General features: G+C 35.6%; 1 protein-coding gene across 1 annotated transcript in view; it reads right to left on the bottom strand.

Annotated features, from left to right (window-relative positions):
• Positions 1 to 22,818, bottom strand: part of PSMD1 (proteasome 26S subunit, non-ATPase 1) — a 96,416-nt gene that overhangs the window by 64,709 nt on the left and 8,889 nt on the right. The window contains exons 6-16 of the mRNA XM_025935283.2: positions 20,901 to 21,044; positions 17,674 to 17,900; positions 12,942 to 13,002; positions 11,904 to 12,032; positions 10,307 to 10,395; positions 9,792 to 9,870; positions 9,121 to 9,294; positions 7,401 to 7,512; positions 6,260 to 6,456; positions 5,216 to 5,311; positions 4,105 to 4,169 (exon numbers count right to left, since the gene is read on the bottom strand). Coding sequence (XP_025791068.1) covers positions 4,105 to 4,169; positions 5,216 to 5,311; positions 6,260 to 6,456; positions 7,401 to 7,512; positions 9,121 to 9,294; positions 9,792 to 9,870; positions 10,307 to 10,395; positions 11,904 to 12,032; positions 12,942 to 13,002; positions 17,674 to 17,900; positions 20,901 to 21,044 — 1,373 coding nt within the window. The remainder of the gene's footprint in view (positions 1 to 4,104; positions 4,170 to 5,215; positions 5,312 to 6,259; positions 6,457 to 7,400; positions 7,513 to 9,120; positions 9,295 to 9,791; positions 9,871 to 10,306; positions 10,396 to 11,903; positions 12,033 to 12,941; positions 13,003 to 17,673; positions 17,901 to 20,900; positions 21,045 to 22,818) is intronic.

The following is a 22,818-nucleotide window of genomic DNA, read 5'->3' as shown; positions in this document are numbered from 1 at the left end:
CAGAACAGAATACAGACAATATGTATCAAAGTGATAAAAAAATCGGAATGGAGATATTGTAAAGATGATTCATGCACTTGGTGGTAACTAGCTGATTGCTGGGGTTCCTTCAAATTCTAAGACTCTATAATGGTGCAACATTTTTATATTCAAGGAAACATATCTTATGGTCTAAAGAAATATCTGCACCAAGACTCTCCCTCATATCTTTTAAGATCCATCCGTATCTGAAAGCAAATTAATGTATACATTGGAAAATATGCAGTTATTGTTATAACGTAAAGTTATAGCAAAGATGTCCAGGGGCCTCTAGGATTGTCTAATTTTAAGAAGAATCTGTATCAGATCATTATAGCAACTTAACTTTAACAAGTATATAAAGACCAATGCTTCTTTTAACTTTTCTTCACTTTGCTTTCCAATGTCAAGTTAAAATAATTCAGATTATGCTCAGTTCCAACTGAGTTTCAGTCAATGCCAAGCATTGTATCATAAAAAGAGTTGTTATGATAAAATCTGCTTACTCGATAGATAACAATGGGCCTAATAATCACCTATTTATTAAAGAAAAATGTACTAGGTTCATTTCAACTTGGCAAGAATGTTTTCAACTCAATTCTCAATATTTATATAAATTATAAACAAATAACCCACAAATATCAGGAGAAAGAAACAGTGAAAATATTATAACTGTCTGGACTACTTCAGGGTAAAAGAGATAGCATACATAAGAATTTTTAGTTTCCCACGAAGACAATTTCACCTTAGTGGTTGAAGTACAAATACATGTTTACCCACATATTTTCAGTATTCATGTCCAGTAAGTACATTTGAAAGGAAGATTAAAAAAGTAAGAAGAAATAAATTCTTAAAATATGGTTCAAGAAGGTGAAATGTCTGCAGTTATTTTAAAAGTAAATCTAGGGGCGCCTGGGTGGCGCAGTCGGTTAAGCGTCCGACTTCAGCCAGGTCATGATCTCGCAATCCGTGAGTTCGAGCCCCGCGTCGGGCTCTGGGCTGATGGCTCAGAGCCTGGAGCCTGTTTCCGATTCTGTGTCTCCCTCTCTCTCTGCCCCTCCCCCGTTCATGCTCTGTCTCTCTCTGTCCCAAAAATAAATAAACGTTGAAAAAAAAATTAAAAAAAAAAAAAAAAAAAAGTAAATCTAAAAGGGAAGAAATGATAAAATGGAGCAATTTCTAAGAAAATAAATGATGATGCACCAGAAAACATTAACTATTCTTAAGAGAAAGGACAGAAACTTTCCAAATATTAAAGGTAACGAGGAAATTTGAGAATAAAAATGTTCCGTGAGAGTTGCTCAGGAAAATAGTACTCTGATAGAAAGGCATGATGTAGAAAGCCCTGGTCTCTAACAAGACCTGTTTTGAATTTCAGTTCTACCATTTAGCTCTATGACAACGGGAAATTTTATTAACTATTTTAGAATTGAATTTTCTTCTCTTTTAAAAAAATATTTCTAAGTTTCTTTCATCTTTAAAGATTCTCCCTCCAGGGAAATGACACTAATCTAAAATTTAGAGAATTTGGTTTCAACGGCAATTTCTTAGACAAGTTGATTACATTTAATTTTCTTCATCTATAAAGTAACTTTTAGACAAAATCATCTCTAAAGACTTTTCCAGTTTCTTCTACTTATAAAGAATCCTATCATGAAAATAAAACTCAGAATGATCCCTAAGAAATAACAAACACATAGAACCACTCATTAGCTGGATCTATCCTAAGTAACTGAGATCTTAGCAAAGCCTAAAAGCAGCTCATGGGAGACATCTGCTGCTGAAACTGGGAGTTTAGCATGAGTGTGAACTACAGGAAATGCAAAGGCAGAAATGAATTTTGTTAGAGAGCAAAGTGCTGTCAGGTTAAAAAGGGAAGAGAAACAGTCTTCATGAAGCTCAACTTTCTATGTGGCAGAATATACATACTAGACCACTGATGTAGAGAATATGAAATGGAAAATCACCAGTAAAAATTAACAGCTGACAACAAAGCAACAAAACAGAGACTATCATGAGTAGGATGGTTTACACAAACCAACAGTTATTAAAGGTACTCCTAGAAAAATATACTTTCCAAATCAAAATTACCTAGTTCTCTGATAAGAATTAGAACAAAAACAAAAACAAAACAAAAGAACCTCTCTGGATGGCAATAATTACCCATGCCCAACCCTACATTGTGTCTAAATTCTAAAGCAAAACCAGTGAAAGTTTAGGGTCATAACTTGGCCAAAGATGACAGGCAGAAAAGAGAACTATTCAACCTCTGTTTTGCTTCCTTTTTTTTTTTTCCCTCAGGATAATGAGTTTTAGACCAGCAAGATAAAAAGTAATGGAAAGAGTGATCAAAATGTAGATTGGGTGAAAAGACTAGCTGCCTTAAATGAGTTCAACTCTCTAAGCTAAATGAATCACCTCCCTGAAACAGAACTTTGTGGTTGTAATTATGGAACCACTGCTGACAAATCTGAGAAAAAAAGAAAATGGCAAAGGTACAAAAAGACTGTAAGTGGCTAAATGTTCTGATGTTCAAAAAAAGATAAGAGAAATAGGAATCAAGAAATAAAGCGTGTAGTCTACTGCAGATCTTTTTTAAAAATGTAGAATAGCTTAACACACATAGGCTCTGTCATCTTAGAAAAACAATCAATGAATATCTGACACTTGTATGGATTTACTAAAAGCAGTAATAACCAACTAATCACATATTCTACTTTGGAGGTGTTAGACAGTAGATCTGTGTAAATACTATGTCTTTGGATTTCAAGAAAGCTCTCTACTGTCTTTGTGAACAAGTTGAGCAAATAAGGGTTTGAGGACAACACAATGAAGGAGGTTAGTATGAACAACCTTATTTAACAAAACTGGTGTAAGGAGAAACCTATTAGCATGTCGTATGGGTCTGTACTTTGCTGTTTTACTCAACATTTTTATCCACAATAAGAATAAAATCATTTACAGCCTTTCTGGATAACTTCCCGATAAATGGAATAAGCTCCTACCAAGATGTTATGAAGAAGATCCTATAACCAGTTCACGGTGGACGTTCAATATTTGTAAACTTACATTATGACCTTTGCAACAAAGGTTCACTCCCAGGGACTTGGGGTAGAAAATCTATCCCAGATTTAAACGGACATGAATGAGACTCATCTGACTCATCTAACATATATCCTGGGAACTTTACTGTGTAATTTCATCAAAAATAAGTTGTTATAAGCAGTGTACAAATAGAGCTAAATGAAGCTCTTTTAATCTGCCTTTGTTAGATTTTAATATAAAGTATCTTAGCTAAAAGAAACAATGGTATGAGATTGGAGATAATAAGCAGACAGGAAGAAGAACTACTGCAAGAAGTACTATTGCAACTACCACTATTACAGTTACCACCACTATCACACGCTTAAATAATACGTAGTAGTGCCAGACACTGTTCTAAGGGCTTTAGATATTAACTCAGTTATTCATCTAAAAACACATTTCTTAAATAGGCACTATTATTGTACCCGAAATCAGAGATTCAAAAAGGCTAAGTAACAAGCCCAAAGTCACTCAGCTTGTAAGTGGCAGAGCCAGGATTCAATCCTGGCAGACTGGTTTCAGAGTATGTCCTCTTCATCACAACTGTACTAAGCCAAGGCATCTCCAAATCTCAAGTCCAAAACAGTTTTCTTAACTCCGCAAATTTTTCAGCCTTCTTTAAACAAAGTCCATTACCTTTTATTCTCATTAAAGAGCTTCAAGAACTCTACAAATCTGTGTAAGAGACAGCATCCAATTTGAATTACCAATGTTCATGGAAAGAGTAGTACTAAATATGTTATCTGGGTTTAAAAAACTAAACAAATACACTGAATGTTATGAAAAAACAAATAATAAAGTCATTTTACTATTTCTCAAATAGGTTCTTGGAATCTCAAGACACACTTGCTTCCTTTTTCAGATGAACAGTACTAATCTTATTGTTAAATGGTCTTCACTCTGAACCTAGACATATTTCTCAGACACTAGTTTCTGTTTAGTTACTTTAAAAAAAAAAAAAAAAAAAAAGGACTATAAAGAGAACCAGAAATTAGAAATTACCTGAAAAGAATGAACCCAAGTGATTCTACTGCTGCCCTCCTGACATCATCATTAACGTCACTTACCTAGGAAAAATTTTAAAGGATTACATTATACCATGCATTCCATTACTAGAATAAACTGATATGAGGCTCACATCATTCAAATGTAAATTAGACCTCATTAATTTATTGCTATTTAATTAGAATGTCCTCCTTACTTTAGAAAAACTCATCTGATATGGTTTTCATTTCAGGGCTTTTAAGCTTGGTGAAGTTTAGGATTCAGGGCTACTTCTAAAGATTATTTCAGCTGCACTATATAGCTTTTGTGGGCTACACTGAAAATGTAACCATTTCTTCAAAGTTATTTTCAAAAAACTATGTCCTAAATTCAAGCAAAATACAAACATTTAATATTTACAACATACCACATGTTGCACTGATAAAAGATTAATTAATAATAAATACAGCGGAATGTGAGTATTTCTGGGAAGAAGATAATAATAGTTCTAAACCCTTTCTGCATGGGAAGATGACCTGAGGTTTACCTTCTCCTGGCACCAAGATGGTAGAAACCTACTAAGTGAAGACATATGTACAATGTCCGCTGTGTTACCAGGCAACATTACTGTTCATAAACTCCATCTGGATTGGGAGGACTAGGAGTGGGAAAAGCCTGTTGGAAAACACGGACACTGGCTTTCCTGTATAATGTATCTCTTGTAACAGACCATGTCACTTAGGGCTGCCTGGAAGCTAACTTCACAGGTTGTAAAAAAGAAGTGATTTTTACTGTTCATTAGATTTCCCTATCCTAGGGTGGCTGCACACACTCATGTGGTCTTGTTCCTTACAAATGAGGATACCCCTTGGAGTAGGTTTTCAGAAGTTGCCCCTGAATGATTTTAAGGACTTCTATTCATATCGACTTACTGTTATCCTGTACTACATCCTTCTGAAAAGCCAAGTGAACCTGGTGCTTAGGTTACAGCTGATTGTGTCCAGCAAATGATAATCTGTACCCGAGATCACTGGTGGTGATCATGTAGTGTGGGTGCTGCAATAACCTAGACATTTAGTGTCCATCTGCAAACTTTCCTTTCCCCCTCCAGCCAAGAAAGAGTACTTACAGCAACATGTAGCAGGCGCCGGATAGCTTTGTTGTTACCCGAGCCACAATAAGCCATGGCTACAGTGTACATTCCAGATCGTCGAAGAATTGGGTCCTAAGAAGAATAATGTACATCAATAGACAAGTTAGCATTTCAAATAGTAACTGGCATCCACCAGGAGAGTTGGTTTTAGGTAGGAAACGATGGAAACAATAAACTTAAGGAGAACTATTTTGTGGTTGGTAATTTGCTAAAACAAATGTGGAAATAAAAGACTCTAATACAGGAGGAGTTAACTTCTAATTCCCAACATTCTGTGCAACATGCCTGTACTGCCTCACACTTACTAGGAAGTATAAACTCAAGTCCAATACCAACACTATCCTCTGACACTCAACTTCCATTATTAAACGAATAAGAAAGAAGCTCGCTTCTAATTCCACATTGTAACCTCCTTTTACCTTGTTTAATTCTTGGGCACTGATGAGCAGTGAATGGAAGAGATACGGAGTCTGAGAGCTGAGCAAAATAATCAGTAGCTTTATCATTTAATACAGTAGTAGTTCTTTTTATCAAGACTATAGAGGACAGCATTATTTACCACTGAGTACCCACTATATACAATACCACTGTCAAAATAAAACAATACAAAAGGCAATGAAAAACACTTACCCAAATAAATAAGCATGGGGATTGGCACTGGTTTTTGATGCAAAAACAATAAATTTGTATCTCATTAAATGATTATGAGATAATTCCAAAAATACTATTTCTAAAAGAAATCAACTTGTAAATTTCTGGATCTGCTTATCTGAAAATTACTGGTCTGAAATCTTGGTTAAATTTAAAATCCTCAAATTAGTCCTGTTCATCCCTTCTAATCAGTGTTTTTCTTTCCTACATTCTATTAGGCTTTATATACCTTGTTTCATCAACGAGTATAGTTACACGTTCTGTCAAGAACAGAGATAATTTCTAATGAAAAGTATTTATGTAAATGCAGGTGATAACTAGGGCATGAGGGAGTACAGGGGGAAAAGGATAAACAATGTATCGTCTCACCTTATCACGGCAGAGAGATTCAATGAGAGCATCAGCCTCCTCCATCCTCCCATACATCACTAATGCAATGCCAACTGCAAGACCACGCAGAATCTTCTCATGTTGAGTTTCCTGTGCATAGCCGACCATGTCCTCAATAGCCTGGGCATTTTTAGAGCCCAACATAACCAAACCTAGGGCCAGGCCAGCTGCTTCCCCTAGTGAGTAAAAAATAAAACATTAAAAAATATAGGGCGTCTGGGTGGCTCAATTGGTTGAATGTCTGACTTTGGCTCGGGTCAAGGTCTTGAGGTTTGTGGGTTCAAGACCCACATTGGGCTGTTAGCGCGGAGCTCACTTCAGATCCTCTGTCCCCTTCTCTCTCTGCCCCTCCCCGACTCATGCTCGCTCTCTCTACCTCTCAAAAATAAATAAACATTAAAAAATAAAATTACATATGTAAACTCAATAAAACATATCCTATTGGAAGTGGCACTTACTATCATCAACTGTCAAAACATCTATTAAATGAAAATGAAGGCATTTTTTCAAGCCAGCTGATAAAAAGCACATCCATATATTTATAGCTATTTTCCTTTTAAATCGTGACAGAATGTACCATCAATCCAACAGTGATTTCAAAAGAGACACAATGATGTTTTTCTATGTTATCACCAAGTAGTACAGATAGCTCTGTGATACAAATAGATCACCCTAATAAATTTGTTTGCAAAAATCAATTATACACACACACAGGATGTATCATTTTTAAAAACTTATACGTCACAAAATCTATTTTTATGAGTTTGACAAATGGGGCAAAATCCACTCCCTATACAAGTAATCTATTAGATTTTTAAGAGGCTACAAAACAGAAGTAGAGGGGCGCCTGAGTGGCTCAGCTGGTTAAATGTTGGGACTCTTGATTTCAGCTCAGGTCATGATCTTACAGTTCACGAGATCAAGCTCCACGTCAGATTCCATGCTGACAGCGCAGGTTCTTTCTTTCTTCTCTCTCTCTGCCTCTCCCCACCCCTGAACCCCTGCTCACACTCTCTCTCAAACTACTTAAAAAACAAGACAAAACAAAATATAAGTAGAAAACAAATTTAGTCATGTTAATTAATCCTAAAGTGAGTTGTCTTTGCAAAGAATCACTTACCTGTCACAGCATCATCCTGATAAAGGTTTGTTTTTAGCAAGTCATATACATCCTGGCGTGCAGTCCCCATGGCAGCCAAACCCAGGCCCAGGCTGCCCCCATGTCGAACGATCTAGGGAAAAAGCATGGGTTCCAGTGATTTGGAATACTGTACTTAAAAATCCAAGCTTTTATTCTAACTTCAAAATGTACTGTGATATTAAACATGCAGGGCAGTTGACCTAGTGAGTATGACCAAAGGATTTGACTCAGATGGCCAGTGGTAACCTCAGCAATTTCAGTTTCAAAAGAATGGTGCTTGCTGATGCAAAATAATAGTAAGTTGAGAAGTGAATGAGAGATAAAGTGGAGAGAGAGGGTATAGCTCTTTTTTAATAAGTTTACATGAGAAAGGGAGAAATATGATAACTAAGAAGGAGAAGCAAGTGTCAAGGAAAGATTTTCTTAGGACAGGTGAGACCTGAATATGCTTACTGGCTAAGGGGAAGGAGGCTGAAGAGAGGAGGAAAAGGTATCTATGGAACACAGTCATGAAGAAGTAGGAAAAACGGGGTCAAGGGCAAAAGCTGGTCTTTATTTCAAGACAGACACATTAGTGGTCATCTGTCATTTTTGAGTGCAGTCTCCTTTTACAGGAGACAGCACCTCAACGTTGCTTGGGAAATACTCTTCTCCCACTGGTTAGTTTTGGTGGAATTGCCAACTTAATACGTGCCCACTTTCTCCTACCCAAAGTATGGGACTGTGAGACCCAAGACAGGCCAACTGAATGCTCTTTCTCTGAAATTCCAATCTTTCTTAAGTGAAATGACCCAAGGACAAAAAACATTTCAAATTCCTTCATCCTGACAGCAGGGCCCTAGAAAAATGATACAATTAGTTCCTGTTATCTAGATCTCTAGAATTGCCCTGGCTCTTAACTGTTGTGAGAATTGGTTCATCAGCTTTTCCTTTAATTGTATAAACTACTTCCAGTAAACATTTTGTTTAAAGTCAATCAGTGGAGGTTTATATTGCTGGTAACCAAAGAGATTTGTCTGATTAGAAAATTTTTACCTGAGAAGGAAATGAGGCAAAGCCATGAATAAATGTATATAAAATTCGTGGATGAGGGGCTTATTAGTGGAGACAGATCATCCTATTGGCCTCAATCTTTTCACTGAAATAGGAGGACAAAGTTATCTTTCTTACTTAGCTAATCTCCTAATAGCCTTCTAAAAAAGAGTCTACTCTAACATAAAAGTTAAAGTCTAAAATCCTATTTCAAAGTTCTGTAAAATAAGAACAAGCTGCTTAGTAAGTTTTTCCAAAACAATTACATGTAACAAATTATAAAACACCAAATAACTAAGAATTGATTCCTGACAGTTACTTCTTTGGGACTTAGTGTCCTATAAAATAACAAGATTAAACCAAATGATCATTAAGGTCACTTACAGTTCTAACATTCCAAAACTCTTAAGTGTGGAAATACAACACATATTTTACAAACATATGGTACTTTATTTTGCTTGTCACATACCAATTTTAAAGGACTGAGAAGCACAATTTTAGTTTATAGAACAGGAAGGAAAATTCCCTTAAAAAAGAATTCTTTAAGAACAGTTCCATTTTGGGAATTTCAAAATGTATAAAATTTCTATTCACTAAAGTAATTTGGCAAATGTAAAATTTTCTTGGACTCTTAAGTAACAGACTAGTTTTCCATTTTCGTACTTACATCATTGCTGGCATTCTTAAGCTGGTTAAGCAGATAGTCAATTATATCACCACCATGATTGGCATGAATAAGACCTAATGCATAGAGACCTCCACCTTCCTGATAGGCGGATCCTGGAGAAGTGTCCTTGGGAAGATATGTTGCCATTAACTGTAATGCCTCCTTCTCGTGACCCTGTAAAATTGAGCCACAATAAAGGTGTCAGTAAGAGAAAAGTGAGAGAAAAAAGATGTAATATTTTCTAGAATTATTTTCTTTTCTCCAGAATGTTCACTTTCTAAAAGAGGAGGAAGTGGGGCTCTCTCCTATACAACTTTATAACTCAAATGAGGAGAATCTTTAAGAGATTGAATCACATCCTTGTTAGAAACAAACGCTTCAATTTTTTCCCTTGTTTTATAACATTTCCCCAAATTCACTTCAGACTATACAAATAATTTATTTCAATTCATCCTGTGAGAAATGGCTTAGTCTTCATAAGGAAAGGATTTCCACCTTTTACTAAAATCAAACACATACATATGTATTTTCATTTCTTATTTACTTTATTCTTTCCTGTAAGAGAATCTACCTGATTTAAAAAAATTTACTTATGAAAGAAATACAATAAACTTTTACGTTTTTTAACTCCAGAAAAATTGGTTCCGTTCGCACTGATCATTGTATATTACCTTATGAATTACACCCAAACTGGCTGTAGCTGTAAATTTCGCCCAGTTAGTGGCTCTGGCCAACCATTCCAAGTTATCTCTGCAAGAAAATTCAGCAATACTATTGAAATGAATGCCATAAAGTTTTTTATAATACTAAAGTCAAAGCATTAAAATTTTACCTTGAACTATTACAAATCATTTTACTTTACGGAGCTCAAATTACTGGTGATTCTATTTTATCTACTAAGTTCTTAGTATTCTAGAGACTTTAAAAAATGCATGATATGTAATTTCACTATGAACAAAAGCAGAATTACATTAATATTATGTCATGAAAAAGCCTAGATTCAAGTCAACTAACAAAGGGAATTAATTTTACCTTAAAATAAGCAGGCATATGCACTAAAAAAATGTATAAAATAGCAAAAACAGAATTTAAAACTCAGGACTGGCAGCTACATCTATGTAACAATGTCAAGTGTCTCTATTAAAGATGATTTTAAACCAAAGTGGAAACCTTCGAGTATATTTACCTAAGAAACTGGTCACTGGTAGTCCCACAGTGCATAAAAGAATTTGCTATAACGGTTGCTGTGTGACATACAGAATTCCGTACTGCATCCTATAAAAACAAATACATTTGTACCACTGGCAAAGTATTCAGACATACACAAAGTCACATGTAGGTACACAATCAGAGGCCCTGTTTTGTGATGAAAATATTAACAAACTGAACTGACATTAAACTATGAATCTTGGACATTATAATTTTTAATGTTTACTTATTTTTGAGAGAGAGAGAATGAGAGAGTGGGGGAGGGGCAGAGGATCTGAAGTAGACTCTGTGCTGACAGCAGAGAGCCCAATGCAGGGCTCAAACTCATGAATTGTGAGATCATGACCTGAGCCGAAGTCCGATGCTTAACCAACTGAGTCACCCAGGCGCCCCTGGATAATTCTTTATAAAGATTAAATAGGTAGTTTATAAACACAAGCAAGTCAGAGTTTTATCTGTAGTCTTGAGATCAGTAGGTTTTAGGTAGCAATTTAGGTAGTAGATTTTCTATTTATTGGTTTCTGAATAGTTTAATTTGCCATTTCTTTTCAGCATCTTGTCTAAGGTCTCCAAGGTATCAGGCTAGCCTAGAGAACAATGCTGCATCTCTTCTCACTCTGCACCTCTGGCAGTAACCAAAGGGATTTTGTTTATTTCTAATGAGACTATATTATAAAGATTAGTTTCAAAAAACTGTCATAAATACAAACTGTGTAACTGTGTCCATCTGACATTTGTAATTATTAAAAATTTGAGAAGTATGATTACATATTTCAGTCAAACAACTGTGTAGTACTGAAATAGTATATAGCTGTAAAAGAGGAATAAATGACTTTATCAAAAGCTACTGGGTAGATAAGACAGGAAAGGGAAGAAAAATACGTAAGTTTTTTCGTATGAAAACATTTTCTTGAACCAGATGAATATATTATCTATTCAAAGATTAAAATTAATCCTACTGTTAGGATCAGTATCTCAACAAACATTACACAATATCAAAAACCTGTACACTCAAGCAGTTTGCAGTTCAATGGGAAAAAAGACACATAAACAAACTGCATCAGTGCTCTGATTGGGCCATTCGTCCAAGTGCTACATGTACATATTAAAAAGTTAACTAAAAAAAATTAAAACAAGGAGCACCTGCGTGGCTCAGTCCGCTAAGTGTCTGATTCTTGATTTCGGCTCAGGCAATGATCTCACGGTTTGTGAGTTCTAACCCCAAGTCAGGCTCTGACAACCTAAAGCCTACTTGGGATTCTCTGTTGTCTCCTTCTCTCTCTGCCCCTCCCCTGCTCACACACTCTCAGAAATAAACAAATGAACGTTAAAAAACAAAACAAAACAAACCACTAAACTTCCCAATGAATGTGAAACACAAAAACAGGAACTCAATTTTAATTTCCTTTCTTCTCTCAACAAATTCAAGAATTTCTCTCTTTGTTATTCTTTTTAAGTTACTTTCTTGATTAGAATAAAATGCAACAAAGTATTCAATAATAAATAAGTATACATACTAATAATCAACAAAGAAATAAATACAAGAAAGCCTCCATTATAGATGAATTTCCTACCTTTGTGTTTTTTAGAATCATGAGATCTGTGTTATTATTTCGTATTAAAAACTGTAGATGTAACTCAATAGCCATTTCACCACTTAAAATTTTAATCATTTTCAAAGTCTGGTCCTTGGGCTCTGGACTCTGCCAAAATAAACAAACAAGAAGAAAAATTCATATATTACTGATATCCACCAATTGTGCTTTAACAGCCCTAAACCAGTGAAATTCACAATCCATACACAGAGCAAAACTTGTATTTTAATAGTAGGATCTAGAATACTCATGTATCATTATTTGAAAGAAAGAATATTTCTTTAATAGCTACCACTGAAATATGATACCAGTTTAATGAAAGAATATAATTCACTCTGAAGAAACTTCCAATGTAAAATTATTTTAATGTTAAAAAAAAAAACCCAAACTGTAAAAGAATGACTACTGATGATATGCAAGGAAAACTATTTTATACAGAACAACTCATAGTTTAGGTGAGAAACTGCCTACTCCAAACTGGAAAAATCAAAAACACATTTAACCAACGCATATATATGATCTCATCAACTACCAAGCTATCCAGGTAAGTAATAGTTGACATTTATATACCTGAGTATCAAAAATCAAAAGTCTTGGTGGAGGAAACAATTACATCCAACAGACCACTGTTCTAATACTTACCCCATTCCTCCATACACCATGAATATTAAAAATGACAAAGACAACTAAAGTACCCTGCCCCGTCTACAACTAAGTTGTCATTTAGTTGTTAGAGGCCATACTTTTTTCTCATCCTGTGACAAATAATTCAGAGTTATTCTAGACAGAGGTCAATCTTTTGTAAGGATCTAAGGATTTGCTTTCTTCTAAGTTAAGCACTTTCTAGGGTCAGTCTTTAAAATTTTACTTTTTTACAGAAGATCTATTTTTATAAAATAACTTTGGTATTAAACTTAATATTAAACCACTAACAAAGACAGATATATAACACTTTAAAATAACTTACAATATAATTGTATGTTAAATGGTAACCTCAACTTCAAAAAACACACTTACCACTTCTGGTGTCTTTCCTACAAGTACACTACCTGGCTTTTCTTCTGTTTCCATTGAGTCACTAAAATGAAGAGAATCAACAGTTACTAATCTGATAAATCTTTTCTGAATAGTATGTATAGGTAACTAGTTATCAAACTAAAGAATCTGAACCATGTTCAAATAAATATTTTGCAAGGAAAAAATGTTTAATTACCTAAGTATTTCCCTTAAGAAACAGAGACAATTCTATTAAGATGGAAGCAGCCCAGGGATTTAATTTCCTCCAAATAAATTCATAAAACCACACAACTAACTAGGTTAGCACAAACAACAAATACAACAAAACCAGATGACAAAGCACCCACCAAACTCCTAAAACACAGCCAGGTGGAGATACACCATCACCAGCTACAACACCAGTTTGAAGTGAAGCAGCTGAGGACCCCAACGACTCTGAAAAACAACCAGCCAATACTCCCTTCTAGGCGAAAGCATTTCAATGGGGATAAAATGCTGGGTACAGAATCCAATTACCATGGCAGAAAGAAAGAAAAAAGAAAGACCAAATAAAAGTGAGAAAGTAAAGGGGATTGGGTGGCTCAGTTGGTTGAGCATCTGACTCTTGGTTTTGGCTCAGGTTACGACCTCACAGTTTGTGAGTTTGAGACCCGCATCAGGCTCTGCACTGGCAGGGAGGAGCCTGGTTGGGATTCCCTCCCTCCCTCCCTCCCTCCCTCTCTCTCTACTTCTCCTTCCTCATACTGTCTCTGTCTCTCTAGAAAGAAATAAACTTAAAAAAAAAAAAAAGCAAGAAAGAGAGTTAAGAGATCTCAAGTTGTAAGATACCATTTTAAAACTCAGTAACACAACAGAAGAGGAAATTCTAGAGAGCAGTAAAATTAGAAAAACTATCCTAAATAAGCCTCCTTTGCAAAAATTTAGGAAAACTAATTTCAGTAAAGACAAGCTACTGACAAGGATCAAAGTTAAAGCCCATATAATATTAAAAGAAAAAAATTATTTCAAAAGAGGTAAAAGACATTAATAAAATTATACAAGATATAAAAGAATAAAACATACCAGAATTAGATAATTCAGAAATGAAATTATAAAACTGGGGGGAAATTATAAATGAAGGAAGCAAAATAATAATTTCAGAAAATTAATTCAGAGGAAACATAAGACCAGATAAACACAAATCAAATAAAGGAGAAGGTATGAAAGAAAAAATTTAAATTAACAAGAAATAAAACAAATGCCGTTCCCCTAAGATCAGGAATGAAGGATGTTCACTCTTATGTCTACCCAGTAACATTGGAAATCCTAGCCAATGCAGAAAAACAAGGGTGGAAAAGTCATGAAAATTATAAAGGAAGAAGTAAAATCGTTTCTATTAAGGTAACAGGATCCCTATGTACAAAAGTCTTTTGGATCTATAAAAAAAAATTACTAGACCTAATAAGTGATTTAAGCAAGGTTGTGGGATTCACATTAATATAAAAAAATCAACTGTATTTCTACATATTAGTAACAAACAAATAGAAGTTGAAATTTAACATACCACTTACAATAGCATCAAAAAACATACTTAGGAATTAATTTAAGACGTACAAAATCTCTGAACTAAAATCTATAAAATGCTGCTGAGAAAATTTAAAGAAAACCTAAATAAATTAAGAACAAAACTATGCTTATGGATTGTAAGACCCAATATTGTGAGGGTCTCAATTTGTTCCAAATTGAAGAGATTCGACACAATCCCAACCAGAATCCCCTCAGGCTTACAGAAATGCAAGAGACCCAAAACAATCTTGGTGGTGAGGAGAGAAGGGAGGTCATAACTGTATGTCTTCCACTGACCTGATTTCAAGACTATAAGCTTTAGTAATAAAGACACTGTTTCCTTATACTGGTATAAGGAAAGACAAATAAATGGAAAAGAATAGAGAAATCGATCCACATATCACATGTCCAAGGTTCCAAGGCAATTCCACAGGGAAAGGACAGTCTTTCAAACAAATGCTAATGGAATTACTAGACATCCATGTTTTTAAACAAACTCTTTATTCCTGACACCGTATTACAAACCTTAAACTATACAGTTTCCAGGAGTGTGGCAGAACAGCAGAATACCTTTGTAACTGTGAGACTGACAAACAATTGCTTAGATTGGGATCCCAAAATGGAAAACAGGATTATAAAATATAAAAACTTTTGGGGTGCTTGGGTGGCTCAGTCAGTAAAGTGTCCAGCTCTTGATTTCGGCTCAGGTCATGATCTAACGGTTCATGAGATCGAGTGCCGTCTTGATAGTATTCTTTCTCTCCCTCTCCCCACTTATTTATTTAAGTAAACATTTTTTTTTTAATTAAAAAAATTTTTTAATGTTTATTTTTGAGAGAGAGAAAGAGTGCAAGTGGAGGAGGGGCAGAGAGAGAGAGGGAGATGGGAGACACAGAATCCCAAGCAGGCTCCAGGCTCTGTCAGCACAGAGCCCAACACGGGGCTCAAACTCATGAACTGTGAGATCATGACCTGAGCCGAAGTAGGACACTTAACCGACTAAGCCCCAAATAAATAAACATTTAAAAAAAATAAGTAAAAACTTGTGTTCATCAAAAAATACCACTAATAAAATGAAAAGATAAGCCAAAGACTGGGAGAAAATGTTCAAAACAATGTATCTGACAAATTACTTGTATAAAAATTAACAACAAAATATCACTTTATACCACTAAAATGAGTAATATTAAAGAGACTGATAACATCTGATGTTGGCAAACAAACAAATGGAATGCTAATACATTGCTGTTGGGAGGGTAAAATGGGCAACCATGTTGGAAAATATTTCGGCAGATTCTTACCAATTTAAACATATACCCTGTGACCCAGCTATTCTAATCCTAGGTATTTACCCAAGAGAAATGAAAATATTTGTCCACAAAAAGACTTGTATAGGAATGTTCTAGTAGCCTTGTTTTGAAACAACCCAAATGTCCATCAGTATAAGAATGAATAAACAAACTGTGGTATATTCATACAATGAAATGCTGCTCAATGATAAAAAGAAATCAGTTACTATTTCATCCAAAAAACACAGATATATAGAACATGTTCAGTGAAAGAAGCAGAAACAAAAGAATACATGCTATATGAACCATTTATATGAAGTTTAAGAACTGGCAAAACTAATCTATTCTGACAGAAATCAAACCAGTGGTTGCCTCAGGGGCAGTGGGTTGACCTCGAAGGGCACAGGGCAAGTTTCTGGGATGATAATACAGATGATGGTTATATGGGTATTTACACTGTCAGAACTCATTGAACTGGATCATTAGGATATGTGTATTTAACAGTATTTAAATTATCATTCAATTAAAAGAAAGAATTGAAGGGGTGCCTGGCTGGTTCAGTCAGTTAAGTGTCTGACTCTTGATTTTGGCTTAGGTCATGATTTCACAGTTGGTTTGTGAGATGGAGTCCCAAGCTGGGCTCTGCACTGACAGCACAGAAGCTGTTTGGAATTCTCTATCTCCCTCGCTCTGCCCCTCCCACAGTTGCACATGTGCTCTCTCTCCCCAAATAAATATTTCCTTTTAAATAAAAGAAAGAGGGGCGCCTGGGTGGCTCAGTCGGTTAAGTGGCCGACTTCAGCTCAGGTCGTGATCTCGCGGTCCGTGAGTTGGAGCCCCACGTCGGGCTCTGTGCTGACAGCTCAGAGCCTGGAGCCTGTTTCAGATTCTGTGTCTCCCTCTCTCTGACCCTCCCCTGTTCATGCTCTGTCTCTCCCTGTCTCAAAAATAAATAAAATGTTAAAAATAAATAAATAAATAAATAGAAAGAAAGAAAGAAAGAAAGAAAGAAAGAAAGAAAGAAAGAAAGGAAGAAAGAGAAATGAAGAGCTGAAAAGGATTCAAAAGAAATGAGAAATACAGAAGATGGGCAAAGAAAATCCAACTTACATATTAACGATAAGCCCCAAATAAAAATAAAGGGCAGAAAACAAATACTAAAAACTAAAATTCAAGAAAACCTTACTGAAGCAGGACTATTTCTAGTGTTTTTGAGTAATAGTAAAAAGGCCACTGAGATCGGAGGGCAGTAAGTAAGGAAGAAAGCAGCAAGAGATGAGTTGAGGGGTATGGAGAGGACGGATCATGTATAACCTTGAAGGCCATGTTCAAGACTTAGAATTTTATATGAAATGTGTTCGCCAAGTATTGGAGATTCAAAGAGTTGTGACATTTGTTTCAGAAAAATAACTCTCACTGCTGTGTGAACTTTAAAAGGAAAAAAGGAGGCATAAGAAAAACATTTAAACATTTTAAATAAGTGGTCTAAATGCATAAAAAAATACAGTAAAATAAAATCTAACATTGCATCAGCCTAAGATAAATGTATATTTAGTTCTAATAAAAGCACAAAAAGCTGGAAATGTTTACTTTCCAAATACTAAAATCTAGCCCACCTAACCTGAGATTTTTAATTTACTTGGTTAGATAGCACACATGCAATTAGCCCTCCCCGTCAGTCACTTCCATTTCTTTCCAGAAGAGTTCCCAGTTTTGATTTTCCTTAATGTACCCAGCACAGTGCAAAACAGAGCAATAGCCTTAATAAGACTTTACAATCTATGAAAGCTAATTCTGAAAATAATTCTTAGACTACACGGTCGATGAATATTCCACCTATTCTCAAAATGAAATAAAGGCTGTCCAATTAGTTCTGATGCAGAAAAAGATACTTATACCTGTCTTTCTCTGATCCTGGGACAGTACCCGTATTGGTGGATCCAGGCACAGAAGCAATAGGGGTGCCAACAGTTCGAAGATTCTGGATTACAGATGACAAAAACTGTTGGCTAGCACTTTCATACAAATCAAAACAAATCTGATAAGCCATCAGGAGGTTGTCTTCCTTGACCAGTTTTTCTAAGATATCACTCACGGCCTGAGGATCATCTAAGAAAATTAAGCACTGAAATGCAGATAAAAAACAATTACATAATAATCGAAAACTGTGTATACAAGATACTTAGAGACTGACGAACAGTTGATAATAATACAGGAAACCTGAAAATATAAACACAGGCAAACTGGGGCAGATAAATTGTTCCAGCACTCCATTTCTTTTTTTCTTTTTTTAAATTAATTTTTAATTTTAATTCCAGTGTTAGCACTCTATTTCTGATCCTGGCACTAGACAAATTTTTCCTGAAAACAGCATCTGCTTTCCATAAGAAAACCCATACAGATCATACTCACAGCTCCTAATTACTGTGTCTGGCAATTAGCAGTACTTAATGACTGATAGGTAAATGAATCTTGGATTCTTCAAATCTTATCTGTATATTATTGTCAAGTGCTCCTTAATTTGAATTTTCTGCTTAACCATAAATTGTAGGAGTCATTGATTCATTTAACACATGTTGTATAGTGCTGGGCCAGAACAAGGGGCACTGAAATGACCATTTTGAAGTATTTCTCTTATCACTCTTACAATCTGTCATGTTTTAACAAAATTATCTAATAAATTTAGCATTTTTTTAAGAATTCAATTAAAGTTTTCTTGTTCCCTTAAAGTAGCAAATAACTAATTTCAAAATGGACACATTAACCAAAGTTAGAATTAAGTTACAAATTAAGAATGAAAATAATGGAGGAGCACCTGGGTGACTCAGTCAGTTAAGCATCCAACTCTAGAGCTCAGCCCAGGTCTTGATCTCAGGGTCCTGAGTTCGAGCCCCGTGTTGGGCTCAGCACTGGGCGTGGAGCCTACTTAAAAAAAGAATAGGAAATAATGGGGCTCCTGGGTGGCTCAGTCAGTTAAGCATCTGACTTTGGCTCAGGTCATGATCTCACGGTTCTTGAGTTCAGGCCCAGTGTCGGGCTCTGTGATGACAGCTGGGAGCCTGGAGCCTGGAGCCTGCTTTGGATTCTACGTCTTCCTCTCTATTTGTTCCTCCCAAGCTTGCGCTCTGTCCCTCTTCCTCTCTCTTTCAAAAATAAACATTTAAAAAAAATTTAAAAAGAATAGGAAATAATGGAAATAAGATAAATAAAATAAATAGGGAAATGGTTAAGTAAGGCAAAGTACATCCACTAAATGCCTACTGCACATTCAAGAAAGTTGGAACAAGAGTTTGTGAAGACTTAAATATGGAAAAATGTTAAAACTGAAGGATTTATATAACTGATAACTGTTTGCCTCCAGAGAAAGGAACTTAGGAGCCAAAGGAAAGGAGTGGGAAGACTTCTCCCTGTATACCCTTTGGTTCTTTTTTTTTTAATGCTTATTTATTTTTGAGCCAATGCGAGAGACAGAGTGCAAGCAGCGGAGGGGCAGACAGAGGGAGACACAGAATCCGAAGCGGGCTCCAGGCTCTGAGCTGTCAGCGCAGAGCCCGACGTGGGGCTCAAACTCATGAACCGTGAGATCATGACCTGAGCTGAAGTCGGACGCTTAACAATCTGAGCCACTCAGGCACCCCACCCTTTGGTTCTTTTTAAATTTTGAATCGCATGAATGTATTATTACCTGTTCAAAAAAAAATGTATTTTTGAAATGTAAAATAAAGTTTTAAAAAACCTTGAAAGGACAAAAAATAAAACAACTACAAAGAAATAAAATTGCCTCTGAGGAATAAAACTGAAATACACAGGTGAGCATAAGACTATTGTTTCTCATGTACGTTTTAAAACACAATTATTTAAAAAACAAACACAAACAAACAAAACCTATTAAAAACTACTTAGAAGCAAACAAAACTCCAAAAAGCTATACAGGGAAAACTGAAAGGAAATACACTTAAATGTTGCCATTGGGTGATATATATGATTTTTCTTCCAGCCTTTTCTGTGTTTCAAACTTGCTTCAAAAAGCATTTAAAAAAGGATACATTACTCTAAATTTTAAAAACATATAGATGATGAAATTATATGAGAACACATTATAGTGACAAAGTAACAAAATCTGTGATGAAATGCTATGCTCTAAGCAGAATACAAAAATTGATACAGTATGACAATTGTTAAAAAGCAAACTCATGCGCTTCCAGTCAATAAAATACAGCCATTTAAAAGAAATGTGCTAATGAGTGAAAGAAAAACATCTATGCATTATCTTTGAGAAAAGGCCCAGGGAAAGGGAAAGATACACTTTTCATTTTCTGGGCCATCTGAATTTTTTAAAAATGTGCAAGCAAATTCATACATGAAGAGGGGAGCCTGGCTGGCTCAGTCAGGGAAGTGTGCAGTTCTTGATCTCGGGATTATGAGTTTGAGCGCACACTGGATGCAGAGATTACTTGAAAATAAAATCCTTTAAAAATTTTCAAACATAAAAAGAGATAAAATATACCCAAATGTGTTGGTTGTGTTTGGGTAATAAAACCAGAGATCATTTACCTGAAATTCTTTTTAGAATGACACAACAAAGGTAGTGTTTTTATCTTTTCTTCTATCTTTCATTTTTTTTAACCTAGTTTTCAAATTTTCCATAAATGTTTGGAATACTTTCAAAATGAAAAAGAATACAGGGGTGCCTGGGTGGCTCAGTCGGTTAAACATCCATCTCGACTTCGGCTCAGGTCATGATCTCACAGTTCTGCACTATCTGCACAGAGCCTGCTTGGGATTCTCTTTCCTCCTTTCTCTGTCCCTCCCCTGCCCGCGCACACACATGCTCTGTTTCTCAAAATAAATAAACATTAAAAACAAAAAAAGAATACATGGGATGCGTTGTAACAAAAGTTTTTTAGTTTTTTAACATTCAGTTTCTTATCAGTAAAAAGGAATATAAGCATATACCTTATCTTCACAGAGCTGTTGTGAAAATCAACTCAGATACATGTATGAAACCATTACAGTAACATAAAGTAATGTAATGTGGTAAGGTCTAGCCCACCAATGCAGCATAAAGTAGTGTGACATAAGGTAAGGTAACATAAAGTAATACAACGTAATGTAATGTAAGTACCTGACAAACATTGATGAAATCGGGTTTCTCCAAATTCATGTAGATTTTCACTAGAACCCTTAGTACCTTATTCCGAAACTGTTTATTCTGCATTAAAGACATGCAGAGCTTGAGGCTATAGGCTAGCATTCCTGGGACATCATTCTGAAAGAGATCATTTAAAGATATATCATTATCTGGTTACTGAAGTATTATGCTTATTTAGAAATCAAATTATTTTAATCTACATTCTTTAGTTATTTTAAGCAACCAAAGATTTATTTGCTACTTAAACAGCAAAACTTAAAAACAACCATTTTAAGCGGATGCCTGGATGGCTCAGTTAGAAAAGCATGCAACTCTCAGGGGCGCCTGGGTGGCTCAGTCGGTTGAGTGTCTGACTTCGGCTCAGGTCATGATCTCGCGGTCTGTGAGTTCAAGCCCCGCATCGGGCTCTGTGCTGACTGCTCAGAGCCTGGAGCCTGTTTCGGATTCTGTGTCTCCCTCTCTCTGACCCTCCCTGTTCATGTTCTGTCTCTCTCTGTCTCAAAAATAAACATTAAAAAAAAAAAAAAAATTATTCAGTAAAAAAAAAAAAAAAGAAAAGCATGCAACTCTCGATCTCAGAGACATGAGTTTGAGCCCTATGTTGGGTAGAGAGATTAAATAAATAAAACTGAAACAAAATAACTGTTTTTAGGGGTGCCTGGGTGTTTCAGCCAATTAAGTATCCAACTCTTGATTTCAGCTCAGGTCATGATCTCACGGTTCATGGGATCAAGCCTGCAACAGGCTCTATGCTGATAGCATGGAGCCTGCTTGGGATTCTCTCTCCCCCTGCCCCTCCCCCAAGCTCTCTCACACATGTATGCATGCACTCTCTCTCAAAATAAACTTTACAAAAGTTTAAAAAATTAAAAAGTAACCATTTTAAATAAAAATCTTTAAAAGGGGCGCCTGGGTGGCTCAGTCGGTTGAGTGTCTGACTTCAGCTCTGGTTGCGATCTCACGGATAGTCAGTTCGAGCTCCATGTCAGGCTCTCTGCTGTTGGCACAGAGCCGATTTCAGATCCTCTATCCCCTTCTCTCTCTGCCCCTCCCCGGCTCTCTCTCAAAAATAAACATTTAAAAAATAAAAAAATAAAAATATCAGAGCTATATCATAAGTAGTAAAAGCAGGTACTGTTTCATAAAACCTAAGTTATATCCGTATGTATACGTGCACTGGGATGCAAAATAAGATGCATTTCTTACTGAGCTTTGTTCTTGATTTGAACATGTCACCCCTTGACTTTAAATTTTTACTTGCTCAACTGCCTATTCCCCTAATGGTTTGTTCCATCTGGTCAGAAACTCTGTTGGTCTTATTTGCCACTGCATCTCCAAAGCCTAGAATAGTTGTCTGACATACAGGAGTCAGTCAAAAAATATTTGTTGAGTGAATGAAAACAAATTCTGTTCACATGAAGACAAGGAGAAGCTACAACTGCACAAAAATGAAACAGTATAAAACAAGGTCCAATTCTTTTTTTTTTTTTTTTTTTGGATTTACTTTGATGGATGCAAACTTTTTATTTTATTTTATTTATTTATTTATTTATTTATTTATTTATTTATTTATTTATTTATTTATTTTTAATATATGAAATTTATTGTCAAATTGGTTTCCATACAACACCCAGTGCTCATCCCAAAAGGTGCCCTCCTCAATACCCATCACCCACCCTCCCCTCCCTCCCACCCCCCATCAACCCTCAGTTTGTTCTCAGTTTTTAACAATCTCAAACAAGGTCCAATTCTATCACACAAGGTTGCTCATTCATTTACTCGTTTAAACAAATCCTATCACACTGCTGCTAAACACTGCCTCTGGCTTTGGAGACACAGTGGTGAATAAGGCACAAAGTACCTGTCCTTATGGAAGTTATAATCTAGTGGC

The sequence above is a fragment of the Puma concolor genome, chromosome C1, assembly GCF_028749965.1.
Source record: "Puma concolor isolate L17-30 chromosome C1, mPumCon1.1.hap2, whole genome shotgun sequence".
Taxonomy (NCBI): Eukaryota; Metazoa; Chordata; class Mammalia; order Carnivora; family Felidae; genus Puma; species Puma concolor.
Note: the sequence above shows the minus strand (reverse complement) of the source record. Positions and strands in the feature narration are given on the sequence as shown.